The sequence below is a fragment of the Cololabis saira genome, chromosome 11 (genome assembly GCF_033807715.1).
Source record: "Cololabis saira isolate AMF1-May2022 chromosome 11, fColSai1.1, whole genome shotgun sequence".
Classification (NCBI taxonomy): domain Eukaryota; kingdom Metazoa; phylum Chordata; class Actinopteri; order Beloniformes; family Belonidae; genus Cololabis; species Cololabis saira.
In genome coordinates this window covers 34998229-35024439 of record NC_084597.1, presented here as the reverse complement: position 1 = coordinate 35024439, position 26211 = coordinate 34998229, and the positions used below count along the sequence as shown (strand labels likewise).

The 26211-nt window shown below is 40.5% G+C and overlaps 1 protein-coding gene across 14 annotated transcripts in view; it reads left to right on the top strand.

The window, feature by feature from the left end:
• Window positions 1-26211, top strand: part of LOC133455393 (protein unc-13 homolog B-like) — an 81652-nt gene that overhangs the window by 50258 nt on the left and 5183 nt on the right. For 7 of the 14 annotated variants that reach the window (XM_061734407.1, XM_061734399.1, XM_061734406.1 and 4 more), the window contains 29 exons: window positions 5833-5879; window positions 7661-7739; window positions 8748-8822; window positions 9033-9252; window positions 9421-9648; window positions 9993-10134; window positions 10609-10778; window positions 12095-12210; window positions 12587-12750; window positions 13105-13255; window positions 13414-13482; window positions 13772-13861; window positions 14114-14251; window positions 16139-16269; window positions 16468-16553; window positions 18542-18668; window positions 19460-19556; window positions 19763-19906; window positions 20265-20342; window positions 20595-20672; window positions 20838-20858; window positions 21816-21875; window positions 21988-22023; window positions 23653-23667; window positions 23828-23848; window positions 23988-24014; window positions 24828-24916; window positions 25009-25155; window positions 26033-26156. In XM_061734407.1, coding sequence (XP_061590391.1) covers window positions 5833-5879; window positions 7661-7739; window positions 8748-8822; window positions 9033-9252; window positions 9421-9648; window positions 9993-10134; window positions 10609-10778; window positions 12095-12210; window positions 12587-12750; window positions 13105-13255; window positions 13414-13482; window positions 13772-13861; window positions 14114-14251; window positions 16139-16269; window positions 16468-16553; window positions 18542-18668; window positions 19460-19556; window positions 19763-19906; window positions 20265-20342; window positions 20595-20672; window positions 20838-20858; window positions 21816-21875; window positions 21988-22023; window positions 23653-23667; window positions 23828-23848; window positions 23988-24014; window positions 24828-24916; window positions 25009-25155; window positions 26033-26156 — 2970 coding nt within the window. Of the gene's footprint in view, window positions 1-5832; window positions 5880-7660; window positions 7740-8747; window positions 8823-9032; window positions 9253-9420; window positions 9649-9992; window positions 10135-10608; window positions 10779-12094; window positions 12211-12586; window positions 12751-13104; window positions 13256-13413; window positions 13483-13771; window positions 13862-14113; window positions 14252-16138; window positions 16270-16467; window positions 16554-18541; window positions 18669-19459; window positions 19557-19762; window positions 19907-20264; window positions 20343-20594; window positions 20673-20837; window positions 20859-21815; window positions 21876-21987; window positions 22024-23082; window positions 23110-23280; window positions 23668-23827; window positions 23849-23987; window positions 24015-24827; window positions 24917-25008; window positions 25156-26032; window positions 26157-26211 lie in introns of those variants that run through there. The other 7 variants (XM_061734410.1, XM_061734411.1, XM_061734412.1 and 4 more) reach the window with 3 other exon arrangements.

Sequence of the window (26211 nt, the reverse complement as noted above, 5' to 3'; positions counted from 1 at the left end):
CAGCACATCATGGAGATGTTAAATGCAGAGGTGTTAACATACTTGGCAATTATTTATTCGTTGTAATTGTTTACCAGCCCAATTTGGAAAATTGCCTCCCAAAACTGAAGCTTAGGGTTTATTATAGTTATCATATATTGCCATGAAGTAAATTTAAAAAATACTAATAAGAAATAGTGAAGAAAACTGCAGGGCTGTTATACCTGAAAACTTCCTCAGATGCCAACATCGTGTATCAAAAATAAAAATGGTTACATTCACAAGATTTACAAGGCTAATGCATCAGTACTGAGATGGAGATGCTTCTTTATAAATCATGTTTTCCCACCCTCTCCAATAAAAAGTGAGTGAAATAGGTTGTCCACTAATGGCTGTGCATCAGAGCTGCAGTGTAGCGGTGACAGTGTCAGAAAAGTGGGCTCAAACAGCCAGGAATCCCATGTGACAGACATGACAATTATGTGTAGTTATTCAACTTGCAGGCAGAACTTGTCAAATATTAGCAACACGTGAGAAAAAGGTTTAAGGTAGTTGAGCTTTGTGTTTTTTAACATTTTTGAATGCAGTCCATGTTGATAGAACAACTTGTTGGTTTTGTTTCTCTTCCTCAGGATACTGCACATCTTCTGTATTACAACGTACCATTGTGCAGTCTAAAGTCCTTTCAGGTTTTGTGAGCAGAGTTGCGTAGGTTTAGTTTTAGAGCTGAGACCCATTGTTCACACTAATTCATCCACGCTCCACGAGTTTCATTTAAACCATTTTGAGGTCTAAAGTTATTTGTATAGATCATACTTAAAGTACACAATACAGGGATTTTTCATTATTAGCAACAAAAGCTGCTTTAAATAATATGTTAACTTGTTACACCTAATCCCGATCAAAAATATGGTGTGAATATAAGTGCTGGTGAACGGTAGTCATGTCAAGCTTATGCTTTGAGGCGTGCACAGTGATACCATTTAATTATACTGTTTTTTAGGGGGTGTATAGTTATTCTTGTCATGTATGTACTATAAGCAATGGGTGAGAGCTTTCAGGCCGTGCAGCTGGTCTAACTGAAAGACTGGCATAGCTTCAGAAGCAAAATTGACCCATCATCTAATTACTGTGCTGTCCTTCCAGAGTATCCTAATTATAGACATCTAAATTGCATGGTGTTGATTCTAAAAGTCTTCAGTGTGACTGAGAGGTCAGTTGAAACAACACTGTCTTCTTCTGACTTCTGCATTGCAAAGAGTGCAGTCTCTCACTCTTGCTTCAAATAACTGCAGAATATTTACGTCCAAATGTTTTTTGAAAAAAAAAATTATTGTAAAGCAACATTCTTATCCATTTATTGCAACAAATGACTGTCATCAAACATAACACTGTCATATCTGATGTGATGGTCATTCATATTTCAAAATATATATAATATATAGTTTGATGTCTAACATTGCTCTGGTATGATCCTTAAGGGTACTGTTACCCATGTCCCAGAAACTAATATTTTAGTAGGTTTGATACATTTGTATACCATGTTTAGCTGCTCTTTCCTGCAGAGACAACAGCAGCAATAAAGTCATGCTTTTTTTGTTTGTTTTTTACACAAAATGACTTATGATTTGCTGCAGGTGAATTCTTGCATGCAGCTTCAGACACTGCTTTATGCTTCAACCTCTCTAAGTAGAAGCCACAGAGCCAGTGGTTTGTCCATGAGTGGGAACAGCTGATCGCGATTACCACTTATCAGGGATGTTCCCCAGAGGACACATTGGTGGACAGGATGAAGCATCAGATCCACTTCCACACCCGCCCAAAAGGCGAGATCTGCAGAAGAAGAGATCACAGAGCACTGACATGGAGCAAAGCCTGTCTCAGAGGTGCCAACAGGGGTTGGGAGATGATCCCTCTTATGGGTCACCACCGGTTGACACTACCAACAAAACAACTGACCACCCCTCATCTGGGGAAAATGGTTCTCAGTGCCAGGATGAAAGGAGAGTTAAGGAGAATGCAATGCCCGGACTTCTTGAAACGACCAGAAATGATGGGAATGAGGAACCAGAACAAGGCTCTGGTAACATAGTGGAGCACATCTTGAAAGAGCTGAAAGGCATCAATAAGATCCAAGAGGAAATCTCAGACCTAAGGGAGTATCTGTCATCTGTGCGAGGCTCCGTGGATGAAGTGTCTTGTTGTGTTGATGCAGTGCTCAGTGAGATAGGTGAGCTGTACTCTGGAGCTTCAGCTCCACCTCATCCAAGTCCTGTTTCTCAACTGCCACGCTTCAGGCGAGGAAGCCTGGGTAGACAGAATGCCATCACATCTCTGCATGACGGAGACCTCCTACCACTGTTAGATATCAAAGAGGATGGAACAGATTTAGCCTTTATATCATCTTGCAGACCACTGAAAGACTGGCAAGATGATGAAACCACTCTCAGATCAATTTGCTGCCAGGACCGTCATTGTGAACACAACTACCAGAGCTCTAGCTCTCTGTCAACATGCCACAGCTCCAAATGTCCTGAAGCAAACTTTCATTCCAGTGACACAGGGTGTGACAGGTGGCCCTCTGTTGATATGCAGCATAGTATAAGTGGAGAGGGAGGTTGGAGTGGCGAGGATGTTTCCTCGTGTGCAAATAGTGGAGAAGAACTACAGAACTGTCAAGTTTGGAATAGGTATGCAGCTGTGGAAACACAAAGCAGCACATCAGATCATTCCTCACACACCAGTTCTGAGCACCTCTCTTTGCTGTTTGGACATCATTACAATTCTCCCTCAAGTTCCTCCAGTATGGTGGACTGGAGGCCTCTGAGGCGTGAAGCTGCGGAGGAAAACCTGGAATGCGACTGTGCAACAAATTGCCCATTTTCACGCAGCTCTGGGTACCACACCATGGATGCATTTGTGAATGACATGGACAGTGAGCCCTCCCGGAGCCTGAGCTGTTCTACTGTCATGTTGACGGATTGCGATGATGGTTACCTGGATCCACATTCCCTATGTGATGATTTCCAGTCGTCTGGGGACACTCTTGATCTGGGGTCAGCCGAAAGTTTGGACAGGGAATGGACTGATCACAGCATTTCCAGGGAGGACGCAGAGTCTTCTGAAATGGATTCTGAGGGCATACCGAAAACCCCCAACGCAAGTTTTGATGGAACGACTTTTGGCAAGGCTGTACTTACTTTTAGGTCGGCTTTGAAAGATGCTTTGAAAAAGCTGGAAGGATCAACCCCTGAAGGAGTGAAAGATGATGGAGAAAGTGAAATGACACCATCCTCAGTTGAACCTAAGAAGCAGAGCAGTGCTACGTATCCAGAGGAGGAAGTTAGACTGACAGAAAATCTCATTCAGCTTGGCTCCCCAAAGGAGGCCAGTCAGCTCTTGGTGGATTGTGGTGAGACACGTGAACATTTATCACATTCCCTTCAAACATCCCCCTGTAAAACGAACTATTCTCCATCCACTCCAACGGAGTATCGCTCAGCAGAGGTTTCACAGGGAAGAGAACAACTTTCGACGGACGGTGAGTTGTTTAGCGTCGACTTAACACCAGACTGCAGCCCTGTGTTCCAGGATGAACATCCTTTGGGTCAGGTGGTCAGCACAGATGAAGTGAGATTAAGTCCAATAAGGGAAGACTGCGTCCTTGCTGAAGGAAATCAAGGAAGGCCAACTGACGCCCGTCACAGAGAACGTATATATAATTTTCAGCGCATTCTGAGGGAAAAGAGACAATTACGTCACAGACTTTCCAGATCTTCTCAAGGGTCCCAGGGTTCCCATGGCTCTCAAGGGTCTCAGGGATCCCAGTCACAAGATGAATTCAGTCCAGGTATTTTGGAATTTCTCCTTTTTATTTATTTTAGTCACTGGCAAGCTCAGTAATACAGCAAAATACTAATATGATTATCATTGATTGAATATAAAGTATTGTGTAACATTACACAAACCCTCTTTGGGATGAAGTTAGTAGTCTCGTGTTGGTGTAATGCAGTGGTTCCCAAACCTTTTCTTGTGGGTCCCGCTTTGGTTTATAAGAAAGGTTTTGCACCCCTAACATGCCCCACGCACACATTTTGTTTTCAAGCTTTATTTCACACCTCACCAACCTTTTTTGAATGATTGAACACATAAAATTAAACTGCAATAAGTTTCCGGTTTAAATAAAACAAACTAAAGATCTTTTAAATAAAACAACAAACCACATTTACAGTGTAATTGTGTTCAGTGTAACACGTTGACTAATTGTAATTTTTTTTTTCTGTTTAACAATATTGAACATTTTTATCAATACTTTTTTCTAAAAGTGCTTTTGTGTGCAAAATGTGTTTCAAAACATAAACAAACTTTTGTTTTTAAATAGTGTACATTGCTATTGTTTCAACATAAAACACAAGTGACACACAATGCAGTTATTTCCATCCGTGCAGCTTAGTAGCACATTTTCTACATTTCTAGCCAATGAATTCTATAACTTTCAGCATTCTTAGCTTGACATTTAACTTTAACTGGACACAGCTTTGATTTGATGCCTGAAGGCCGAGTTTCATCCAAGATAGCTTATTTATTTTCACTCTGCTAGCTGAGTAAACAAGTTGATTGCAGGTGTCTTTACTGTGACACTCAACATTAGCAGGACAGACTGAGCTGCTCTGAGCTAAATTAGTTTATATATTATCTGCATTACTTACCACTTTCTTGATGCTTTTTCTTTTTTGCTCCTCCTGCCTGTTTTTTTTTTTGCCTTTCCTTTTTTTCTGCCAGATTGATAGCATCTGTTAATTTTGATGGACAGGTTTGTTTACATAAGATGCAGTGAGAGATGGACCACCATCTCCCCCCACCCCCACCCCTTTAGGGTGCCCACATTCTCCTTTGGATCACAAACTGCTGCGATCACCCCCACTTTGGGAACCACTGGTGTAATGTATTGTGAAAACATGCTCAGTATGTTATGCCACATGATTTTATTCATTTGATTTTTTTTTTTCTTTTCAGAGTACGGGAGAGAAGATATTCAGGTTATTGATTTAATTGGATACATGTTTAATTTTACGGTTTTGTTCATTTCTGTTTATAGGTGCAAGATTGTTTTATTTATTTCTCATCCACATTATCTGTTTTGCTTATTGTTGAATGAAAATTCGTGTGTTGATGTTAAAGCATAAAGCATAAAGCAGCGATGGCAAATATTACACTTTTGTATGGCTTGATTTTTACAGTATTTATTAAAAGTGTAATTTTTCCATTATGGAGAAAAAAACTAATCATTTGTCTTGTCACTAAATTCATTCTGCACGATCATTTTCATTGGTTTGTTTTTAAGTTCTGAGTTACGACTCTTCTGTTACATTTTAAGTGCCAGTTTTTGTGCAGGCACTCGACTTTTGCCAGTGAGTCAAAACCTGTCAAAACCTTTCTAATGAGAGTGAAACACAGAGGGATTCTGTGTCTTTACAAGCACTGGTCAGAGGCCTGATGTGCAAATATGTTTAGTATATAAGTCATGTTTTGGGTGTTTTTGCAAAACCCTTTAAAGTTTTGCTTTTATCTGGTTCTACTGAAATGTGTCCTGAAATTGTTTTATCGTTTGTAGTTTTGTTTCACCATTTCCTTCCACTTTACATGTGCAATTAAAGGGTCCTGCAAAATGTATTCGATCATTTTCTAAAGGTAGCATAGGATTTTTTTTTTTTAATTCAACTTTGCATGTTCAGGAACATCAGAGAGGTGAAACTCAGCCGAGTTTTTTTTTTTCACCATTAATCCCCTCCATCTTTTCATGATAGCCCTTTGAAGTCATCAATCTAAAGTCTCTTATTTAAATCCTTTCAGGTCAGAGACGTGGAACCCAGTACCAGACAGGCCTGGGTCAAACCAGGGTGAGTCGGACCTTTTTAACTCCTACAGTAGGGCAAAAAAGTATTTAGTCAGCCACCAATTGTGCAAGTTCTCCCACTTAAAAAGATGAGATATACCTGTAATTCCATCACTGGTATATCTCAACTATGAGAGACAAAATTAAAAAAAAAAAATCAAATGAAAAAAAGAAAATTACATTGTCTGATTTTTAAAGAATGTGTTTGCAAATTATAGTGGAATCAATAACAAAAGTTAATCTCAATACTTTGTTATATACCTTTTGTGGGCATTGACAGAGGTCAAATGTTTTCTGTAAGTCTTCACAAGGTTTTCACACACTGTTGCTGGTATTTTGGTCCGTTCCTCCGTGCAGATCTCCTCTAGAGCAGTGATGTTTTGGGGACTTTCAACTCCCTCCAAAGATTTTCTATGGGGTTGAGATCTGGAGACTGGCTAGGCCACTCCAGGACCTTGAAATATTTCTTATGAAGCCACTCCTTTGTTGGTGTGTTTGGATCATTGTCATGCTGAAAGACCCAGCCACGTTTCATCTTCAATACCTTTGCTGATGGTAGGAGGTTTTCACTCAAAATCTCACAATACATGGCCCCATTCATTCTTTCCCTTACACGGATCAGTCGTCCTGGTTCCTTTCCAGAAAAACATCCCCAAATCATGATGTTTCCACTCTCATGCTTCACAGTAGGTTTGGTGTTCTTTGGATGCAACTCAGCTTTATTTCACCTCCAAACACGACAAGTTGTGTTTCCACCAAAAAGTTCTATTTTGGTTTCATCTGACCATATAACATTCTCCCAATCCTGTTCTGCATCATCCAAATGCTCTCTAGCACAATTCAGAGGGGCCTGGACATGTACTGGTTTCAGCAGGGAGACACGTCTGGCACTGCAGGATCTGAGTCCCTGGCGGTGTAGTGTGTTACTGATGGTACTTTGTTACTTTGGTCCCAGCTCTCTACAGGTCATTCACTAAGTCCCCGTGTGGTTCTGGGATCTTTACTCACCGTTCTTGTGATCATTTTTACCCCACGGGGTGAGAACTTGCGTGGATCCCCAGATGGAGGGAGATTATCAGTGTCTTGTATGTCTCCATTTTCTAATAATTGCTCCCACAGTTGATTTCTTCACACCAAGCTGTTTACCTGTTGTAGATTCAGTCTTCCCAGCCTGGTGCAGGTCTACAATTTAGTTTCTCACGTCCTTTGACAGCTCTTTGGTCTTGGCCATAGTGGAGTTTGGAGTGTGACTGTTTGAGGTTGTGGACAGGTGTCTTTTATTCTGATAACCAGTTAAAACAGGTGTCTTTTATACTGATAGCCAGTTAAAACAGGTGTCATTAATACAGGTAACGAGTGGAGGACAGAGGAGCCTCTTGAAGAAGAAGTTACAGGTCTGTGAAAGCCAGAAATCTTGCTTCCTTGTAGGTGACCAAATACCCAGGAATTTACCAATTAATTCAATAAAAGTCCTACAATGTGATTTCCTGGATTCTTTGCTCCCATTCTGTCTCTCATAGTTGAAGTACCTATGATGAAAATTACAGGCCTCTCCCATCTTTTTAAGTGGGAGAACTTGCACAATTGGTGCCTGAATAAATACTCTTTTGCCCCACTGTATATATCTGCTTCACATTTGAGGATTGTATTGGGAATTTTTTAATTATAGCAACAGCAATAAATCTGTATGTCAAGACTACACATCACGAATGAAACACAGGGTTTCATTCTGGTCTGTCTGATAGTTTTTTGGGTTGTTTTTTTACTATATTTATTTCTGCATAGTGGCGGATCGGGCCTGTATGGAATTGACAGCATGCCAGACCTGCGCAAAAAGAAGCCCATCCCGTTGGTTAGCGATGTGGTCAGTATCAAGCAGTCGTGCTTTTGCTATATATTCTGTCATTTGTCAAATATTTCTTTTTGAACCCATGTCTTTCTATTTGTGAAATGACCACAGATGTCACAGTTATACTTTTTTAATTATTTTTTTTTTTTTATCTTTAAACTGGGATGAGATTGTGGTCAGTACATGAACACGGATAAGCAATCCCACTGCTAATTTCTCTCTCCCTCCTCTCTTTAACCTCAAACTATCCCCCACAACTCTCTTGAATGCATTCACTCTTCTTGGTCAGGCTATGGTAAGTTTATAGAACAGTTGCCACTTCCTTTCCCAACTGCGGCACAATATATCATAAAAAAATAAAAATAAATGTAAAAAGCGCCTCAATCATTCATTTGATCTGATTGCAGAGGTCGCATGCATCCTCATGATCCTCAACTTTTCTCCTAATTCATATTCCTGCTGGAACGTTTAGTCAGCAAATACTTGTCCCAACCCTCTCCAGGGGTCACCAATCCTGGTCCTGCATGTTTTAGAGTTTTCTCTGCTTTAACACACCTGATTGTAATTAATCATCGTCATCAGCTTGTCATCGAGGTCTGCACAATTCTCTTAACGACACTTTTACCACGGTGCAGTGAAGCAGGGAAACATGTAAAACATGCAGGACACCGGCCCTGGAGGACCAGGATTGGTGACCCTGCCGGGTCTGAGCCATCAACAGACATTATTAACATGACTAAATCATCTTAGATGAAGTATAAAGTGGTGTTCCTTTAGGTCTAACTTTGTCTTATTAGGTGATCTGCTCCTCACTAGTTGCTTCCGACTAACAATACTCACAGGTTTCCTGATCATCTGGAAAAGGTTCATAAATGGGAGAAATAAACTAACCCTCCTAACCCTCCTAGTAACCATCTTCACTGCTAGAGTGATATTTCAGTAGTCCTCATAGTTGTGGGTGGGACATATTTGTTTACTCAATGCAAACTCATACAAATTCTCCTCTGCCACATCTTCTTTTAGTCCCTTGTCCAGGCCAGGAAGGCAGGGATTGCTTCTGCTATGGCTGCTCGGTCCTCGTTCAAAGATGAGGAACTTGTGAGTACCACTATTTACGCCACTTCTGTCGTGGATTATAGCCCAATAGGTTTCAAATAAACATGATGACTTTAATCTTTTCTGCTCATCAGGTGTCTTAGCGGCACACCTCCTTTGCTCTTGGTGTTAGGGTTTATACACTGTTTTTTTTCTTCCATCTCCTTTCTCCATGAGCCTTCATTTACTAAATAGATTCTTATCCGTTTGTAGAAAAACCACGTATACAAGAAGACCCTGCAGGCCCTCATTTATCCAATATCCTGCACTACACCGCATAACTTTGAGGTTTGGACGGCCACCACACCCACATACTGCTATGAGTGTGAAGGGCTGCTGTGGGGAATCGCTCGCCAGGGCATGCGTTGCTCCGAGTGCGGGGTCAAGTGCCACGAGAAGTGCCAAGAGCTGCTGAATGCTGACTGTCTGCAGCGTGAGTTTTGTCCAAAAAATGCTCCATGGCCGTACACGTTATTGATTAGTGGCATTTTCATGTATGTTTTCTTGTCAAGGTGTTTTTAGTCTGACAAAAGTAAGACAGAAATGTTGTTCTTGTTGAACCTTTATTTACGTGTGTTTTACATGTTCGGGTTGCGTTTAGGCGCCGCGGAGAAAAGCTCCAAGCATGGAGCTGAAGACCGCACTCAAAATATCATCATGGCCATGAAGGACAGGATGAAGATTAGAGAAAGGAACAAACCGGAGATCTTTGAGCTGATCAGAGAAATGTTCGTCATCAGTAAGTCCATTCACGCCCAGCAGATGAAGGCCATCAAACAGAGCGTGTTGGACGGCACCTCAAAGTGGTCCGCCAAGATCACCATCACAGGTACTTTTCTCTTGTACATTGCTCATTTTTTTATATTTCATATTGCTCTTTTTTTTAATTATTTAGCTATTTATTGGTTATTTTTATTTTTATTTTTTTAGGATATACTTTTTTTATACCTTGTCATACTTTCATGTGTATTTTGTAAAAACCGTTGAGCGTGTGTGTGTTTGCTGCTGCACAATTGAATTTCTCCTCTGGGAGATCAATAAAGTTTATTCTATTCTATCCACTGATCAGAACTTGACTAAAAAAAGTTGCAACTAAATTCCTCTTCATCTGTTTAAGCTGTACAGCCTGTAATGATGATGCTAGTGTATTTTATTTCTCGTCCCCTGTTTCAGTTGTTTGTGCACAAGGACTTCAGGCTAAAGACAAGACGGGCTCCAGTGATCCATACGTCACCGTTCAGGTGGGAAAGACAAAGAAGAGAACCAAGACCATTTATGGAAACCTCAATCCAGTCTGGGAGGAGAAGTTCCACTTGTAAGTCATTAGATGATCCTATTTTTATGAACTATACTGGTAAAACTCAGTATTTATTTGTCTGTTTTTGAAGCAGTATTGAAGCACTATACGTTTTATTTTTTGAAGGTAATAATGTGTTCTTTTCTCAAATGTAAATGAGGACACTTAAACCCAATCTTTCATTGGATGTATTGCATTTTATGGCTCCTTTACATAACTTTTGGATCACAAGTTTTCATTAGAGGTGTTTGGGCTTGATTTTGATGAGCATATTTCAGCACCTGAACATTTCTTATAAAGTCGAGATGTGGTTTGTGCAGAGTATGCTCTGGCATTTTCTAGGATTTGAAATGTTGTCTTTGCACTATTTCCAATTAAACAATTAGCAAATCATTGCATTCTGTTTTTATGGATATTTGAAAAGTTTTGTCAGCATGTCTGGACAAACATTTCACCAACATATTTTTTTTGTGTGTGTGTGTTTCTCATCAGCGAGTGCCACAATTCCTCAGACCGAATCAAGGTGCGTGTGTGGGATGAAGATGATGACATCAAGTCCAGGGTGAAGCAGCGTCTGAAGAGAGAGTCTGATGATTTTCTGGGTCAGAGTATCATTGAAGTTCGAACGCTGAGTGGAGAAATGGATGTCTGGTATAACCTGGGTCCGTATGAGTATTCTATTTGTAACAGATGCACTGTCTCTCTCTGTCTCTGTGTGTGTATATGTGTATATATATATATATATGTATATATATATATATATATATATATATATATATGTATATATGTATATGTGTGTGTGTGTGTATAGATAGACAGACAGACAGACAGACAGACAGACCGACATTTATAGACAACATCAGCATGTCTCATTCTTTGATGGTTCCCCCCCAGTCTCAACAAACTGGATGTTATCTACTCTTTACATCAATTTCACATCTTATTTTGTTTTCAGCAGGTGTAGTCAGTAGTTTGTTGTTGAACTTCATTAGTCTCGATTCTTTTGCCTGCAGTCATTCACTTGTTTTCCTCTGGGCCTTTGCTCGACTGCATGACGATCCTGGCTTTCCCTTTCAAGCACGTTCTATTAAGCTGCTCATGATTCCTGTTATTCGAGCTATGAGTTATATATGTGCAGAGAAACCTGTTAGAATAAAGTCCTGAATACAAGGAAGACACAAACACATAAGAGCTTTTCCAGTAGTTTGTAGCTTGAACAATTGTAGACAAATGTGCTGATTTTGGCTCAATTTATATGTCTTAAAAATACTTCCCATGTTTATACCCATGTTATAATGTTTATAAACATGAAGTAACTACTAGAATGAAACAGACTTAATTTTATTTTTCACTGAACACCAGCATACATTTACATTTATGAGGATGCATTTAAACAGAGATTCATACATTTTGTGTTTCGGAGGCATTATTGCTCACAACTTTATTTTACTTGTAGTAAAATAAAGGATTGGTCATGTAATGTGCACTGTATTCTTCTGCTCCCTGGCTCTCTCCCTTCTTGTCTTCTTTTTTTTTTATTTCTCCTGCTGACATGAGATTATCAAGTGGCAGCACTCCAGTCGGAAATCGAGCACTCTACCGACATGTACAAATTACCTTTAATGATGTGCCTGTCAGGGCAAATAGCAGGGGCGAGCCGCCAAGCACTCCACCTCCAGAGAAGCTCCGGCTCAAATGTCTGTGGCGATCAGGCGCAGATCCACACAGCCCACTGCCATTGTCTCGCTCACAATCAGCTGGAGGACTTCTATTAGCACTGCGGGCTCCGCGCTGCCATCAAGCCGGAGAAACACAACCCCCTACAATAGAACTGCCACGTTAATAGCCCGTAATTAGTTTCCTGCCAGCAGACCTGGTTTTCCATGCGCCTCACTGACACAGATTTGGATCAGACTTGTGAATTGGGAAGACAATTGTGTGTATCTGTGTCTAAGTGACTATTTGTGTGTAATTACAGAGAAGAGGACGGACAAGTCTGCAGTGTCAGGTGCCATTCGCCTTCAAATCAACGTGGAGATCAAAGGAGAGGAGAAAGTGGCTCCATATCACATGCAGTACACCTGCTTGCACGAGGTAGATTATAAAACAAAAAAAGTAGCATTTTTAAGGTCATAACTCTTGATACTTGTAATGTGCGGAACAGTTGATGTTACTGGTTTGGAGAAGATTAAAATCACAGATGTGCTTTTGTAGCGGTAGCATAGCCTCACAATCTTTCCTGGAAAAGAAAAAAACTAATCAAAGTGGGAACTGACCTTAAAACTCTGAATAATCTGAATAGCCGAGCAGTTTTGATCCTTCACCGTAGACACTCGGTGTTTACAGATGTAAAATATACTGCAATAGTGGCTTTTATACTGCTATCGCAGTGTTATCACTCACCTTTTGTCCTTTTCTTCGCTGTTCCTGAACATCAAGTGGACATTTACACTCCTGTTGTCTTTTACAGAATCTTTTCCATCATTCCACCGATGTGCTCGGTCAAGGCGTGGTGAGAATTCCTGAGGCTCGTGGAGACGATTCATGGAAAGTGTACTACGATGAAGTGGCACAGGAACTAGTTGATGAGTTTGCCATGCGTTACGGGATTGAGTCAATCTACCAGGCCATGACGTGAGTCCCAGCTGTCCCCCCACCTGTCCATGCTTTCAGAACTACATCGTTTTTGTTGCTTGCCATCTCTTTCTCCCATTTGCTGTTGCAACCAAATGCTTTTTACAGTAAGAAGTCATAATCTCTGTTAGCTAAGCCACAGAACGTGCAGCTTTAATTTAATCGCTAGGTGAAGAGCATATGAAATGACCACTAGTGATGTCGATGATTATTAGATAAAATAAGGCCCTCCAGAAAAAAGGTTGACCACTTAGCAAGCGCGGCGTCTCATCTCATTATAGTCTCCTTGATCATGAAAATCCTTTGCAGCTGTGACCAAGTACAAACTAAGGAGCTTTTTCTTTTGTTTTCTAGGCACTTTGCCTGCCTGTCAACTAAGTACATGTGTCCTGGCGTTCCCGCGGTGATGAGCAGTCTGCTGGCTAACATCAACGCCTTCTACGCCCACACCACCGCCTCCACCAACGTGTCCGCCTCCGATCGTTTTGCTGCCTCCAATTTTGGGGTTTGTTCAACTGTAAAATGATTCAAATGTGTTTTGTTTCCCGTTCTTCGTCACTTCAGTTTCTTCATACATCTGCCTCCGTTTCCCTTTTTTGTATCACGTCAGTCTTTTCTCAGCAACATGTCCAACCTCACGTTTTATCTTCTCTGTCTGTACAGAAAGAGCGCTTTGTGAAGCTGTTGGACCAGCTGCACAACTCCTTACGTATTGATCTTTCTACATATAGGGTAAGATTCTTATGAATATTATTATAATGACGGGTGCTGTTATTTCGTTTTTCCGATAGAAAATGCCAATCAAAAACATTAAAAAAAAGTAATTCTAAAAACCAAAATGCTTTTTCCCTCTACATTTTGGTCTTTTAAGGTTCCCTTTTCATCAGTTCAGTGTTCATCTACCAGTACAAGTGTAAACAAACCTAGAAAGCGTGACATCTCAGTGCTGTGCATTTACACTGGATTGTTATTGATGATTTTGAATCAATATATGTCAAATAAACTGCTGCTTCCTCTGCAGAACCACTTCCCTGCCAGTGACAAAGATCGCCTGCAGGATTTAAAATCCACCGTGGACCTTCTGACCAGCATCACCTTTTTCAGGATGAAGGTGTTTAATCGTGTCACATATTTATTTTCACTCTGCCCTCTTAAATTGAGCTATTTTTATTGCTATTATTTTTTTAGTTCCTGTCAATGTTTCAACATCTTCATTTCCAATGTTTTATACTTGGGGCATTATTATAAAAAGTACCGGTAGGTTTTTTTGGACAGCACATTTCAGCAACAAGGCCATTCAAGGTGCTTTACATCCTGAAAATATAAACAGTGATTAGTTTTTCTGTCTCCCTCTGGTGTTCAGGTCCAGGAACTGCAGTCTCCTCCCAGAGCCAGCCAGGTTGTGAGGGACTGTGTGAAGGCCTGTCTGAACTCTACCTACGACTACATCTTCAACAACTGTCACGAGCTGTACAGCCGGCAGTACCAACCTGCCGACACAGTGAGTCACATGCAGTACCGGACAGGACTTGGAAAATACTTTTCATGCCTAAATAGTTTTTGATATGGTGGTTAGGAATGGGTGATATTTTACCGTTCACGATAAACCGTCAAACGACAAATTCCCGTTGATGACGTTTTTGTGTAAAGCTTATTTAAATCGACGCACAACGAAGGAAGGAAGGAAGGAAGGAAGGAAGGAAGGAAGGAAGGAAGGAAGGAAGGAAGGAAGGAAGGAAGGAAGGAAGGAAGGAAGGAAGGAAGGAAGGAAGGAAGGAAGGAAGGAAGGAAGGAAGGAAGGAAGGAAGGAAGGAAGGAAGGAAGGAAGGAAGGAAGGAAATGAGCCTGAAAGAAAGAAAGAAAGAAGGAGCCTGAAAGAAAGAAGGAGCCTGAAAGAAAGAAGGAGCCTGAAAGAAAGAAAGAAAGAAAGAAAGAAAGAAAGAAAGAAAGAAAGAAAGAAAGAAAGAAAGAAAGAAAGAAAGAAAGAAAGAAAGAAAGAAAGAAAGAAAGAAAGAAAGAAAGAAGGAGCCTGAAGGAAAGAAAGAAAGAAATGAGCCAGAAGGAAGGAAAGAAAGAAAGAAAGAAAGAAAGAAAGAAAGAAAGAAAGAAAGAAAGAAAGAAAGAAAGAAAGAAAGAAAGAAAGAAAGAAAGAAAGAAAGATAAATTCCTGTTGATGAGGTTTTTGTGTAACAAACATGGCGGATCTGAGTCATTACAGTTTAGTTAGGCTACGTTCACACTGCAGTTCCCAAGTGACCCAAATCCGATGTTTTGCTCATATGTGACTCAGATCTGATTTGTTTATGACAGTGTGAACAGCACAAGTCACATGGAATCTGATCTTTTCAAATCAGATTCAGGTCGCTTCCATATGTGGTTCTAAATCGGATACAGGTCTGATGTTTTGCAATGCGACCGCAGTGTGAACAGCCAGGTCGGAATTAATGCGACTTTGACGTCACACGCAGAGCCCCGAGCCGCGGGGGAGACACGGGAGACGGCGGGGGTTCCTCCGGGCCGCCCCCGCCTCTCCTCCTCCCCTGCCCACCGCTCACCTCTTTATACGACCTCAGATCAGACGAGACAACCTGCTGAATTTAAGCATATTACTAAATAAAGAAGCTAAGGATTCAAATCAGCGAAGCGGTCGTGGTCGCATAACCTGCCTGTTTTACAACGAGCTGGCCCGTGTGTTAGGTGATAAACCCAGCTGAACGCCGGAGAGCAGAGCTGACACTCCGGGGAGCGGAGCTAGAGCCCTGCTATAGCGGGACTGTTTTCTTCATCCCGCTCCCGCTGTATTTCTGACCATTACCCGCACCCGCAACGTGTGTGTTCCGCGCCCGCAGTGTTTACATCCGCGCCCGCAAAACTCTGAGAATTCATGCCCGCACAATGATAGAGATGCAAGAGAAACGTCCTTGACAAATCTATCTGATTTAATGTTAACATGATAATTGTGGAGCTTGATGGATAATTGGCAGTTCACAGGCACCTGTTGGATGCAAATCCATCATTGTCATCATCACACGTCTCTGCGCATGCGGGTCAGTTCAGGGCCGCGATGCGTTCACACTCGAGTCGGATATAGGACACATTTTAAAAGATAATGTGAACAGCCACACGAAAAAATCGGATATGGGAAAAAATCGGAATTGAGCATTAAGGCCTGCAGTGTGAACGTAGCCTTACAAAGGTGGAGTTGAATTGGTATTTTTTTTTTATCGTCATTTTTATCGTTATCGGGATAAATGCCAGAAATGATCGTGATAATTGTTTTTGTCCATACCGCCCATCCCTAATGGTGTTAGAGACGGTTATGGACGAGGGTAATGAATAACCGTCCACAACAAGTGTCTCATGACTGAGTTTCATGTTTGTGATCCAGAACAAAGAGGAAGTACCTTTGGAGGAGGAGGGCCCGAGCATCAAGAACCTGGACTTTTGGCCCAAACTCATCATGCTTATCGTCTCCATCATTGAAGAAGACAGGAACTCCTACACACCTGTGCTCAATCAGTGAGTGATGCTGCCTGACACACTCCTTCACAACTACTGTTAATGTTAATACAGCCTGAGTAGGGACTGTTTTATAGCACAGCTCTTTCTAAATGTTCTTCCATGTTTAAGGCGGGACACTTGGATTATTGGTTGCATTTGTTTGTTTGGTCCACGAATCCAGTAGTTTTTAATCTCACAAATCCTGGTTTCATTCAGGTTCCCTCAAGAGCTGAACGTAGGAAAGGTGTCAGCAGAAGCCATGTGGACGTTGTTTGCTCAAGACATGAAGTATGCTATGGAAGGTTGGTGTCAGTGTTACTTTAATTTGTAAAAAAAACGATTCCTTTAGCTTGAACTGCAGGAGGACGACGGGGAAAGGAAGCTGTGAAGCTGTAACTTGACATGAGCAGAAGAAAAAGAGAACTTCTGGGTAAAAATGATGGAGTAAAGTGAAAAGAGCTAAACAATAACTGTCCAAAGTTTAAAGCTGCTTATGTTTCCCTGGAGTTCCTTCGTACTTTTCCACCACTGGATTGTAAAAGGCGGTTTGTCCCTTAAGGCGGTTGGCTTTTTTTCCCAGCCTTTGAAAGTCCCTGTTGGGGAACTATACAGAGGACAAAGCGAACTGCTGCATCTGTTTGACACCACACAGCACAGCACATTAGCAGGGGTCCCTTTGTGCTCACTCGAAATTCATAATTAAAGTTATCAGAAATGTAATTGCAGGGCCGCTCGGTGGCGCAGTGGGTTAAGCAGCGGCTCATGTACTGAGGCTACAGTCCTCCTGCAGCGGTCACAGGTTCAAATCCCAGCCTGCACACCTTTGCTGCATGTCATCCCCGATCTCTCTCTCTACCCCTTTCTGCAACTTCAATAAATGGCCACTAGAGCCCCAAAAAAATCTTTAAAAAATAAAAATGTACCGTATTTTCTGGACTATAAGCCGCATCCGCTCTATTTTAAAAAAAATAATACAAAAAAGATATACAAGCTGCACCCGCTCTAGTTAAAAAAGAATATATGCAAGCCGCAGATATTTATGTTGTTAGATTAGATATTTACTACATGTACAGAATGATTTTGAACTGTAAATGATGTACATGTTTGTACCTAAATAGATCCTTTCCTAACGGTGTCTTTTAACACGGCAGCAACTTTGCTGATTAAAACGGGACAGAACCCGTGTCTTAGTTTTGATTCTAATTCCGGTTAGAGTGCCCCGAGCGGTGGAAGAAAAATCCACAGAATAGCTGCACCTTTGTATAAGCCGCATGGTTGAAAACCTATGAAAAAAGTAGCGGCTTATAGTCCAGAAAATACGGTACTTGCAGATTTAACCTCTTAAAAGACTTGTAGCTTTCAGGATGTTAAATCTGCTGCTTCTTGAGTTAATAATTAGTTTTTATGCAAAACTGTTCTCTGAGGGAGGTTGAAATAAGTGGTGTGATGGCTTAAAGAAAAAAAAGTTAAACATCACTCCTTTGTTAACACAAATGCTATTAGTGTACTTTTCTTTGTGGAGTGTAACAGCGGCAGATGTTTTTTAAATTTTTTTATTTTTTTTTTAGTTATGCTACTTTTGATCTTTTTTCCTTTTAGAATTGGTCTTGAAATGGGACTTGCATTCTGTCATTTCCATTGAAATCACTGCAAGAAATGTTGATTCGTCATCTTACTGTACATACCTTAGCTTCCCTTGTAACATACAACTAAGGGATTGTAGTGAAAACAGGGAATTCAGTATGAAAACGAGCCAACTGAGTCTTAGGATGTCTGTTAAACGTGTTTGTGGGCTGAATCCACCTAAAATTAACATACCGGTATTTGGGTTACACTGGGGTGGTAATCTAGTGGCTACAGAGGTGGGCATGGTTCTGGAGGATCCAGGTTCAAGCCCCAGAATGGCAACCAAGATTAACCCCCTGAGCAAGGCATTAACCCTAATTGCTCCATGGTTTGTCTCAGATGTAAGTCGCTTTGGATAAAAGTGTCTGATAAATGACAGTAGTAGTACTTTAAAAATCCAAATCTGCCATCTCAGTGAAGTTGGAAGACTTTTGTTTTGTAAAGTGCGGCAAAATTAAATCACAGCGACCCTCAGCTTTTGACTCTTCTTGATTTAATTAAGGTTTTCTGTTTCCATCCCCTTCAGAAGTTACACAACCATGAGGCTGTTACACAGCTGTCCCACTAGCTGTCTCGTCATCTAGATTAAAGCTTCATTATAGAACATGTGGGATTTTAGTTTCTTAATATTCCCAGATTGACTTGTTTTCATCTTTGGTTGCAGAGCACGAGAAGCACAGACTGTGTAAGAGCACAGACTACATGAACCTACATTTCAAAGTCAAGTGGCTCTACAATGAGTATGTCAAGGAGCTGCCGAACTTCAATGGCGTCGTTCCCGACTATCCGTCGTAAGTGCATGACACGCCTTCACTTACCGGCACAGGGAAATACAAATATGAATCTGTGTTGATCTGGGAGAAGTCATTGGAGAGGGTAGTGGAGAGTAGGAATGGGTGATATTTTACCGTTCACGATAAACCGTCAAAAAAATTCCCCACGGTAAGAATTTGTCATCTCGCGGTAAAAATGATAAATTCCCGTTGATGACGTTTTTGTGGAAGGAAGGAAGGAAGGAAGGAAGGAAGGAAGGAAGGAAGGAAGGAAGGAAGGAAGGAAGGAAGGAAGGAAGGAAGGAAGGAAGGAAGGAAGGAAGGAAGGAAGGAAGGAAGGAAGGAAGGAAGGAAGGAAGGAAGGAAGGAAGGAAGGAAGGAAGGATCCTGAAAGAAAGATATAAGCCTGAAAGAAAGAAAGAAAGAAAGAAAGAAAGAAAGAAAGAAAGAAAGAAAGAAAGAAAGAAAGAAAGAAAGAAAGAAAGAAATGAGCCTGAAAAAAGAAAGAAAGAAAGAAAGAAAGATATGACCCTAAAAGAAAGAAAGATATGATCCCGAAAAAAGAAAGAAAGAAAGAAAGAAAGAAAGAAAGAAAGAAAGAAAGAAAGAAAGAAAGAAAGAAAGAAAGAAATGAGCCTGAAAAAAGAAAGAAAGAAAGAAAGATTCCCGTTGATGACGTTTTTATATTGGTATTTTTTGTATCGTTATCAGGATAAATGCCAGAAATTATCGTGATAAATGTCTGAGTCCATACCGCCCATCCCTAGTAGAGAGGTGGGAACTATGCTCATCTTCACTTTCTTTTTTAGATGGTTCGTGCAGTTCGTTCTGCAGTGGTTGGACCAAAATGAGGACGTGTCTATGGAGTTTATGCACGGAGCTCTGGAGAGAGACAAAAAAGACGGAGTAAGAGAATTAACATTGACGTCCTGATCGCTGTCGAGAGGTTGCGATTTAATCCGACTAAAATAACTGCTTTTACTTTTGCTGACAGACACCTGGTCTCAGCATGAGTTTAGTTTTTGGTTTGTCTGTTTGGCAGCATGATGATGTTGTAGCCTGCTGCCTGCTGCTGAGTATTGATAGTCATTTAGTGTTATTTCTGCTCTCAGTTCCAGCAGACCTCTGAGCATGCTCTGTTCTCCTGCTCTGTTGTGGACATCTTCACCCAGCTCAACCAGAGCTTTGAGATCATTAAGAAACTGGAGTGTCCCGATCCTAATGTCATGGCCCAGTACAGCCGCCGCTTCTCCAAGGTAACCCACTGCACCTGATGTTCAAAGTGCAACAAACTGCTGAAACATCTCTGTAACTACTGTAACTCACAGCTTTTTGGGGATATTTCAAATGTTGTGTGCCTCGTGTTTTTTAACATTTTATGTAAAGCACTTTGTGTTGCATTTCTTATGTATGAAAAGCGCTATACAAATAAGGTTTGATTTGATTTGACCTGGTTAACCCTTGTGATTTATTATCCTGCATGCTAGAAAATAAATGTACGAACATCATGGGGTTTTTGCCAATAAGTGAACTTGCTGAAAAGGTTTGTTGGAAGTAGTTGTGGCTTGTAATGGGTTGTTTATTTGTTTGTTTCCCACTCATCATTGTTTCCAGACAATTGCCAAGGTTCTTCTGCAGTACAGTGCCATTCTGACCAAGAGTTTTCCTTCTTATATTGACAAGGAGAAGATTGTAAGTTTCCACCCTTGTTTATGATTTATATCACTCATACAAGTCTTTCTTTTCTCTGGTTTATGTTGCTGGACAGTCTGTGCAATATAGTATCAGACTTGGGCAGAAAAGGGACAGGATTATATTTTGAAAGAGTTTTTGATTTGGTGACTTTGTTTGGTGCCTTATTTTATTTTTGTTCATGTGACACTTTGTTATGTTGCACTTAAACTGAGATGCCTTGTCTGCGTTTGTGTTTCCTCCTTCTCGTAGCCCTGTGTCTTAATGAATAACGTGCAGCAGTTAAGGATCCAGCTGGAGAAGATGTTTGAGTCTATGGGAGCCAAACAGGTGAGTGGAGAGAGTGTGCATGATAAGTCGACACTTGGAGCAAATTACTACACATATTTACCAAGATGGGATTCCCAGTTTAAGAACTTGTTTGTTTGTTTTTGTTATTTTTAATTAGCAGGGATTCTTAATTCAAAAGCGGTGTTTTTGTCTTCTGTGCATCAGATTGCAACCGAGGAGGCCTGTGTATGTACACTAGTTCTGCTGTAGATGAATTCAGTAGAGGGATAGTATTCCTGGATTAGTTCTCACCTTCACACGGCCATAATGGAAGTTGTTGTTCCTCTGAATTTGAGGTTCCCTTCAAGTTTGTGTTGTCAAAGATAAATTTAAGCCTTTGGTTAACAGTGCTTGTTGCTGTGCTGCATAGACGACTAGAGAGTAGTACGGTGGCCGAGACCCGCCATTGCTGAAAATAAAAGTAACAAACAGAAACAAACGCCGCTGCAAATAAAATAAATGCTGCAAACAAAAACAAACGCCCCTGCAAATAAAACAAACCCTGCTGCAAATAAAATTAAAAAGATGACGCAAATAAAAAAGTGAATTACCGGGGACTATTTTTGCAGATGCACCGGTGTTGCACATTAAAAATTACACGTAGCGACGTTGAACACTAACCTTTTCACTTATTTTCGCCTTCGTTGTTCTTCTTATTCCTCGCTCTTCTTATTTCTTCCTTTTCACTTACGTCCTCCTCGTCTTCTTCTTCTCCGCTCACATAAAAAACACCGGTGCATCAGCAAAAATAGTCCCCGGTAATTCACTTCCATTGTGGCTTTTTTATTTGCGTTGTTTTTTTTTTAATTTGCAGCAGTGTTTCTTTATATTTGCAGCATTTCTTTTATTTGCAGCGTTTATTTTATTTGCAAAGCGTTTATTTTATTTGCAGCAGCGTTTCTTTTTATTTTGCAGCGTTTCTTTAATTTTCAGCAATGGCGGGTCTCGGCCAGCGTAGAGTAGTGACAGAGAGATCTCAATCAATCATGTGCTTTGTGTCTGCAGTTATGAGCAGCTTCTCTGCAACAGTTTCTTCACATGTCACGTTGTAGCTGCAGTAGCTGTTGTAACTTGATTGTTTAGTGGAGTTTGTTTGATGGGGAAGCTCATGTTTCAACCAGTTTGTTCACTTTACAATTAAAGCTAGATGAACTCGTAGAGGAGGAGAAGGAGGAGGATGGGGAGGAGGAGGCAGGAGATGAGGTAGGTTTCCATCCTGGTCCGTCAAAAGTATCAAAGTACGTCTTCATGTAGCTTCATCAGTCAATGGTTTGCAGCAGAGCACTGGTTGATCACTTCCCTCTGGCTTCAACAGCAGGTTGTGGCAAAGGATGAGGACCCAAAGACTCTGGTGGGTAATCTAATAAGATTAGAAGTTAGTTCAAATGACTAGCACTAAGAGTTGTCGTAGTATTATTTGTAGTGTGCACAGTAGCTTGATAGTCGTAGCCGATTGTAGCGCAGTGTTGACATTTACAGTGTGACCCACGTTTACTGTCAGCAGGATCGATTTGTCGACTGATAACAGCCCACCACCAATCATCTATATACAGGACTGTCTCAGGAAATTAGAATATTGTGATTTTCTGTAATGCAATAACAAAAACAAAAATGTAATACATTCTGGTTTCATTACAAATCAACTGAAATATTGCAAGCCTTTTATTATTTTAATATTGCTGATCATGGCTTACAGTTCAAGAAAACTCAAATATCCTATCTCAAAAAATTAGAATATTCTGGGAATCTTAATCTTAAACTGTAAGCCATGATCAGCAATATTAAAATAATAAAAGGCTTGCAATATTTCAGTTGATTTGTAATGAATCCAGAATGTATAACATTTTTGTTTTTTTAATTGCATTACAGAAAATAAAGAACTTTATCACAATATTCAAATTTTCTGAGACAGTCCTGTAGATACAGCGCAATCTCTTGCTTTGGTCTCAGTTTTGAAGTTCTTAATTTCCTTACAAAATGTAATTTGGCTTCAGAGAAGGATAGTTAAAGTAGCCTCATGGGAGCAGAATATGCAGTATTAATAAATACTTGTGGTTTGTTGTGGTTACATCCTCCTTTGTATGGAGGAAGTGTCAGTTCTTAGTTGTTGTTTTTAGAGGGAGGGACACACAAAACACTGCTTAAAGCTGGCAAGGTGGTCAGAGGAGGCAGGGGCAGGTTCTTAGATGAGAACTTTAAGAGAAAACATTTTGTTTCCCTAGCAGCTTGTTGTAATCGTTGAAGAAAATCATATGAAAAGCACTTTTGAGGTTTTTTTTCTCCTTTCACTGATCACAGACTAATAATATGTTTCTTAGAAAATGTGCAAGTTCTGATTGCCTTTTTTAATGGGACATTTAAAACTACATGTTGAATTAACTCACTGAACCAAGTCCATTTTCTTTTCTAGCTCAACGACAGTATGCCCGCATGGCAGGCAAGTTCCCTGTATATGCAAACATGCAGAGACATGACTGCATATACGCCAGCGTTCATGTACTGTAGCTACAGGCACCACGTGTCCCACAACAATACCTTATATAGATGGCAACCACGAGACAAATAAATAAAAACTCTGTGCCTGCTGTCTTTTTACCACACCTCCTAGTTGGAAGAAAGTGAGGAAGAGGAAGAAATGGGGGAGGAAGGGGAGGAAGTAGAGGTGGAGGTTTGTTTGTTGCAGTTTGAAGTGGTTTCACACTTTGCTCATTTTCAAAGTTCATTCTTCCGCGCACCGTTTCCTCGTTCTGCCCGTCCCAGCAGCATCACAGCCTTACTCCAAACACCCTTCATGGTGGAGTGTTGTTTGTTTTTTTTTATTGCCATTTGTGGAGATTTCCAGATTCCCAGACCTTCCTCAAATCTCTTCTCATTTTCCCATAATAGTAAATAGCTGTCATCAATGTCTCCTGCAACTTTATTTATTTACTTTCTAATTAGTGTTTTTTCTGTATTTTTGTTTTTTTTATTTTTCCAATAGACTGACAAAGGCAAGGTGGGTAAAAACACTGTATTTAATATGAAAAACACATAACACTACAGTGTTCATTTTAAGTTTTTGAAGACATTCTATTTAATTATTTCTTATGTTATTATTATTTCTTATTATCTTTATTATTTCTTCATTCCCCTAAAAATATTTTTTTTTCCAAAAGATGGATGCATTTGTAGAAAAGGTAGGCAAAAGTCAAGTCCCTCGTCACAGCACTTTGTAAAATATTAGCATCTGTAGTTTCCTTTAGCGAATCCCCTTTCAAACTTGGGAGTTGATCAAAGTTGTCTTGTGTTACCCTCCGCCTTTCTGTGCTGCTGTAGCCTGAAAAAGAATGTCAAGACAAAAAGGTGAGTGTAGGTACAATAACACGTGATACACGCATACCATTTTAAGAAATCTCTAAACACACACACAAACAGCATATTCCACACCTAAATAATCCTCAACCTGAAGCGTTCCCTCTATGCTGTGTAGCAGAAATGTCTCAGTTGTCCTCACTAATGGTTCTCTGTAGCCCTGACAGGTCGTTAATCAGCAGCCCATTAGATCACTGACTTAATGAGCCGTACCACGGCTCCATCCATACGGCTTAGTTCGCCCTCGGGAGGTGCTTTAGATGACGCCTGAGTATACGCTGGCTGGTCCGCGGAGGGGCTTCATGAATCCTCCCACTTGTTCCTTCACCTTGTGCAATATATAGTCTATATTCAAACCTGTAACACTATATTCCTTTTTTTATCAGATGGGGTTAAAATGTGGGTTGTTTCATGTGTACTTGTTAAATTACAGATGTATCAAATACAGACAAAACAATGCAACTACAGTCTGATTTCATTGCCTTGCTATTTCTCAAAGAGTTCCAGGTTGTACGGACTGTTTATATTAAGCTGAAATGACCCATCTTTCATCTTTGAATTATTGCCATCATTGACAGTTTCCAGGTGTTGCTTTGGAGTGCAGCTTTCACAATTCACTTAGTCATTTGGGCTGTTTTGGCCCAAATCTGCAAATATGGGATCAAAAGCAGATTACCTGCAGTTGTTAATGCAGGTGCTGCTTCCACAGAGGAATCCCAGCACGTACTTAAATCTTTCATCTTTACAACAAAGTTTCAATATCAAGTTTTAACCATAACATCTGTAATTACTACTTTTCCACAGATGGACATGGAGGCCAGTGACTTACTGAACGACCTGCAGGTGAGGTTGAACACCGTGCTGGACGACCTCAGCAGGACGTTCGGGAGCAGGTGCGTGTCCCTCTTTCACTCGCACATGCAGTTCCCTCTAGACATACTGTATGCACATGTGGGCTTATTAATTATTCTCTATTTAACTCTAGTTTCCAGGGCCGTATCAACGAGTGCATGCGGCAGATGGCGTCTTTGCTGTACCAGATCAAAGGGCCACTCAACGACAACACCAGAAACCAGGTGGAGGCCGACTCTGACAACATGCTGCGCCCACTGATGGACTTCCTGGATGGAAAGTGAGTGACTCCACACAAATGGCCATTTTTTTCTTCTTTTCATTCGTCTCTTGGTCTGTGTGTTTTGGGTCCGTGTACTTCGCGGCCATCCGTTTTTTGTTTTGAAATGACAAAATAAAAATAGAGAAATAATCCAAAATAATCTGTTCCCCATCTTTTGTTTTGATAATAAAAAACGGAAAACGGATCGTTATCCGATTTCATTGATGTGTTTGAAAATCGAAATTGGGAATTAAAACAGCGAGTGGAAAACTCTTTTCTCTATTTCCTATTCGTTTCCAACGGGCGGGGGGGGCAGTATGTTAGAGTTCAGTTTATGTTATTTATTGGACGCTGCTTTTTTTTGGACGCTGCAGCTGAACGGACTGTCACAACATCACTGCAGTTTCATGATGGAGTGAAGACAGATTACAGATTAAACTCATGTTTCACTCCCAGGTTTCATATTTGATTTATTTTCTGTTTCAACATTAAAAAAATCTAAAACTATTAATTTTTAATCTGATGAACAAAAGAACCAGAAACAACTTTCTTAATTTATTACTGCGCATGTGCAATCCCCCCATTTGTCCAATCCTTGTTTTCAGTATCCTTGGAAACAAATTGGAAATAGAGAGAGAAATAGAGAGAAATAGAAAGAGTTTTCCACTCGCTGTTTTAATTCCCAATTTCGATTTTCAAACACATCAATGAAATCGGATAACGGATAACGATCCGTTTTCCGTTTTCCGTTTTTTATTATCAAAACAAAAGATGGGAAACGGATCATTTTTGATTTTTTCTCTATTTTTATTTTGTCATTTCAAAACAAAAAACGGATGGCCGCGAAGTACACAGACTGTTTTGGTGACTGCGTGTGAATGTTTGTTGTTTGCAGACTAACTCTGTTCGCCACCGTCTGTGAGAAGACTGTGTTGAAGCGAGTGCTCAAGGAGCTGTGGAGGATTGTGATGATCAGCCTGGAGAAGACCATCGTCCTGCCACAGGGCAGCGACACCTTTGTATGCCGGCTGCTTTCCTCCCACACGCATTTTGCATTTTAAATAGCAAAATTAA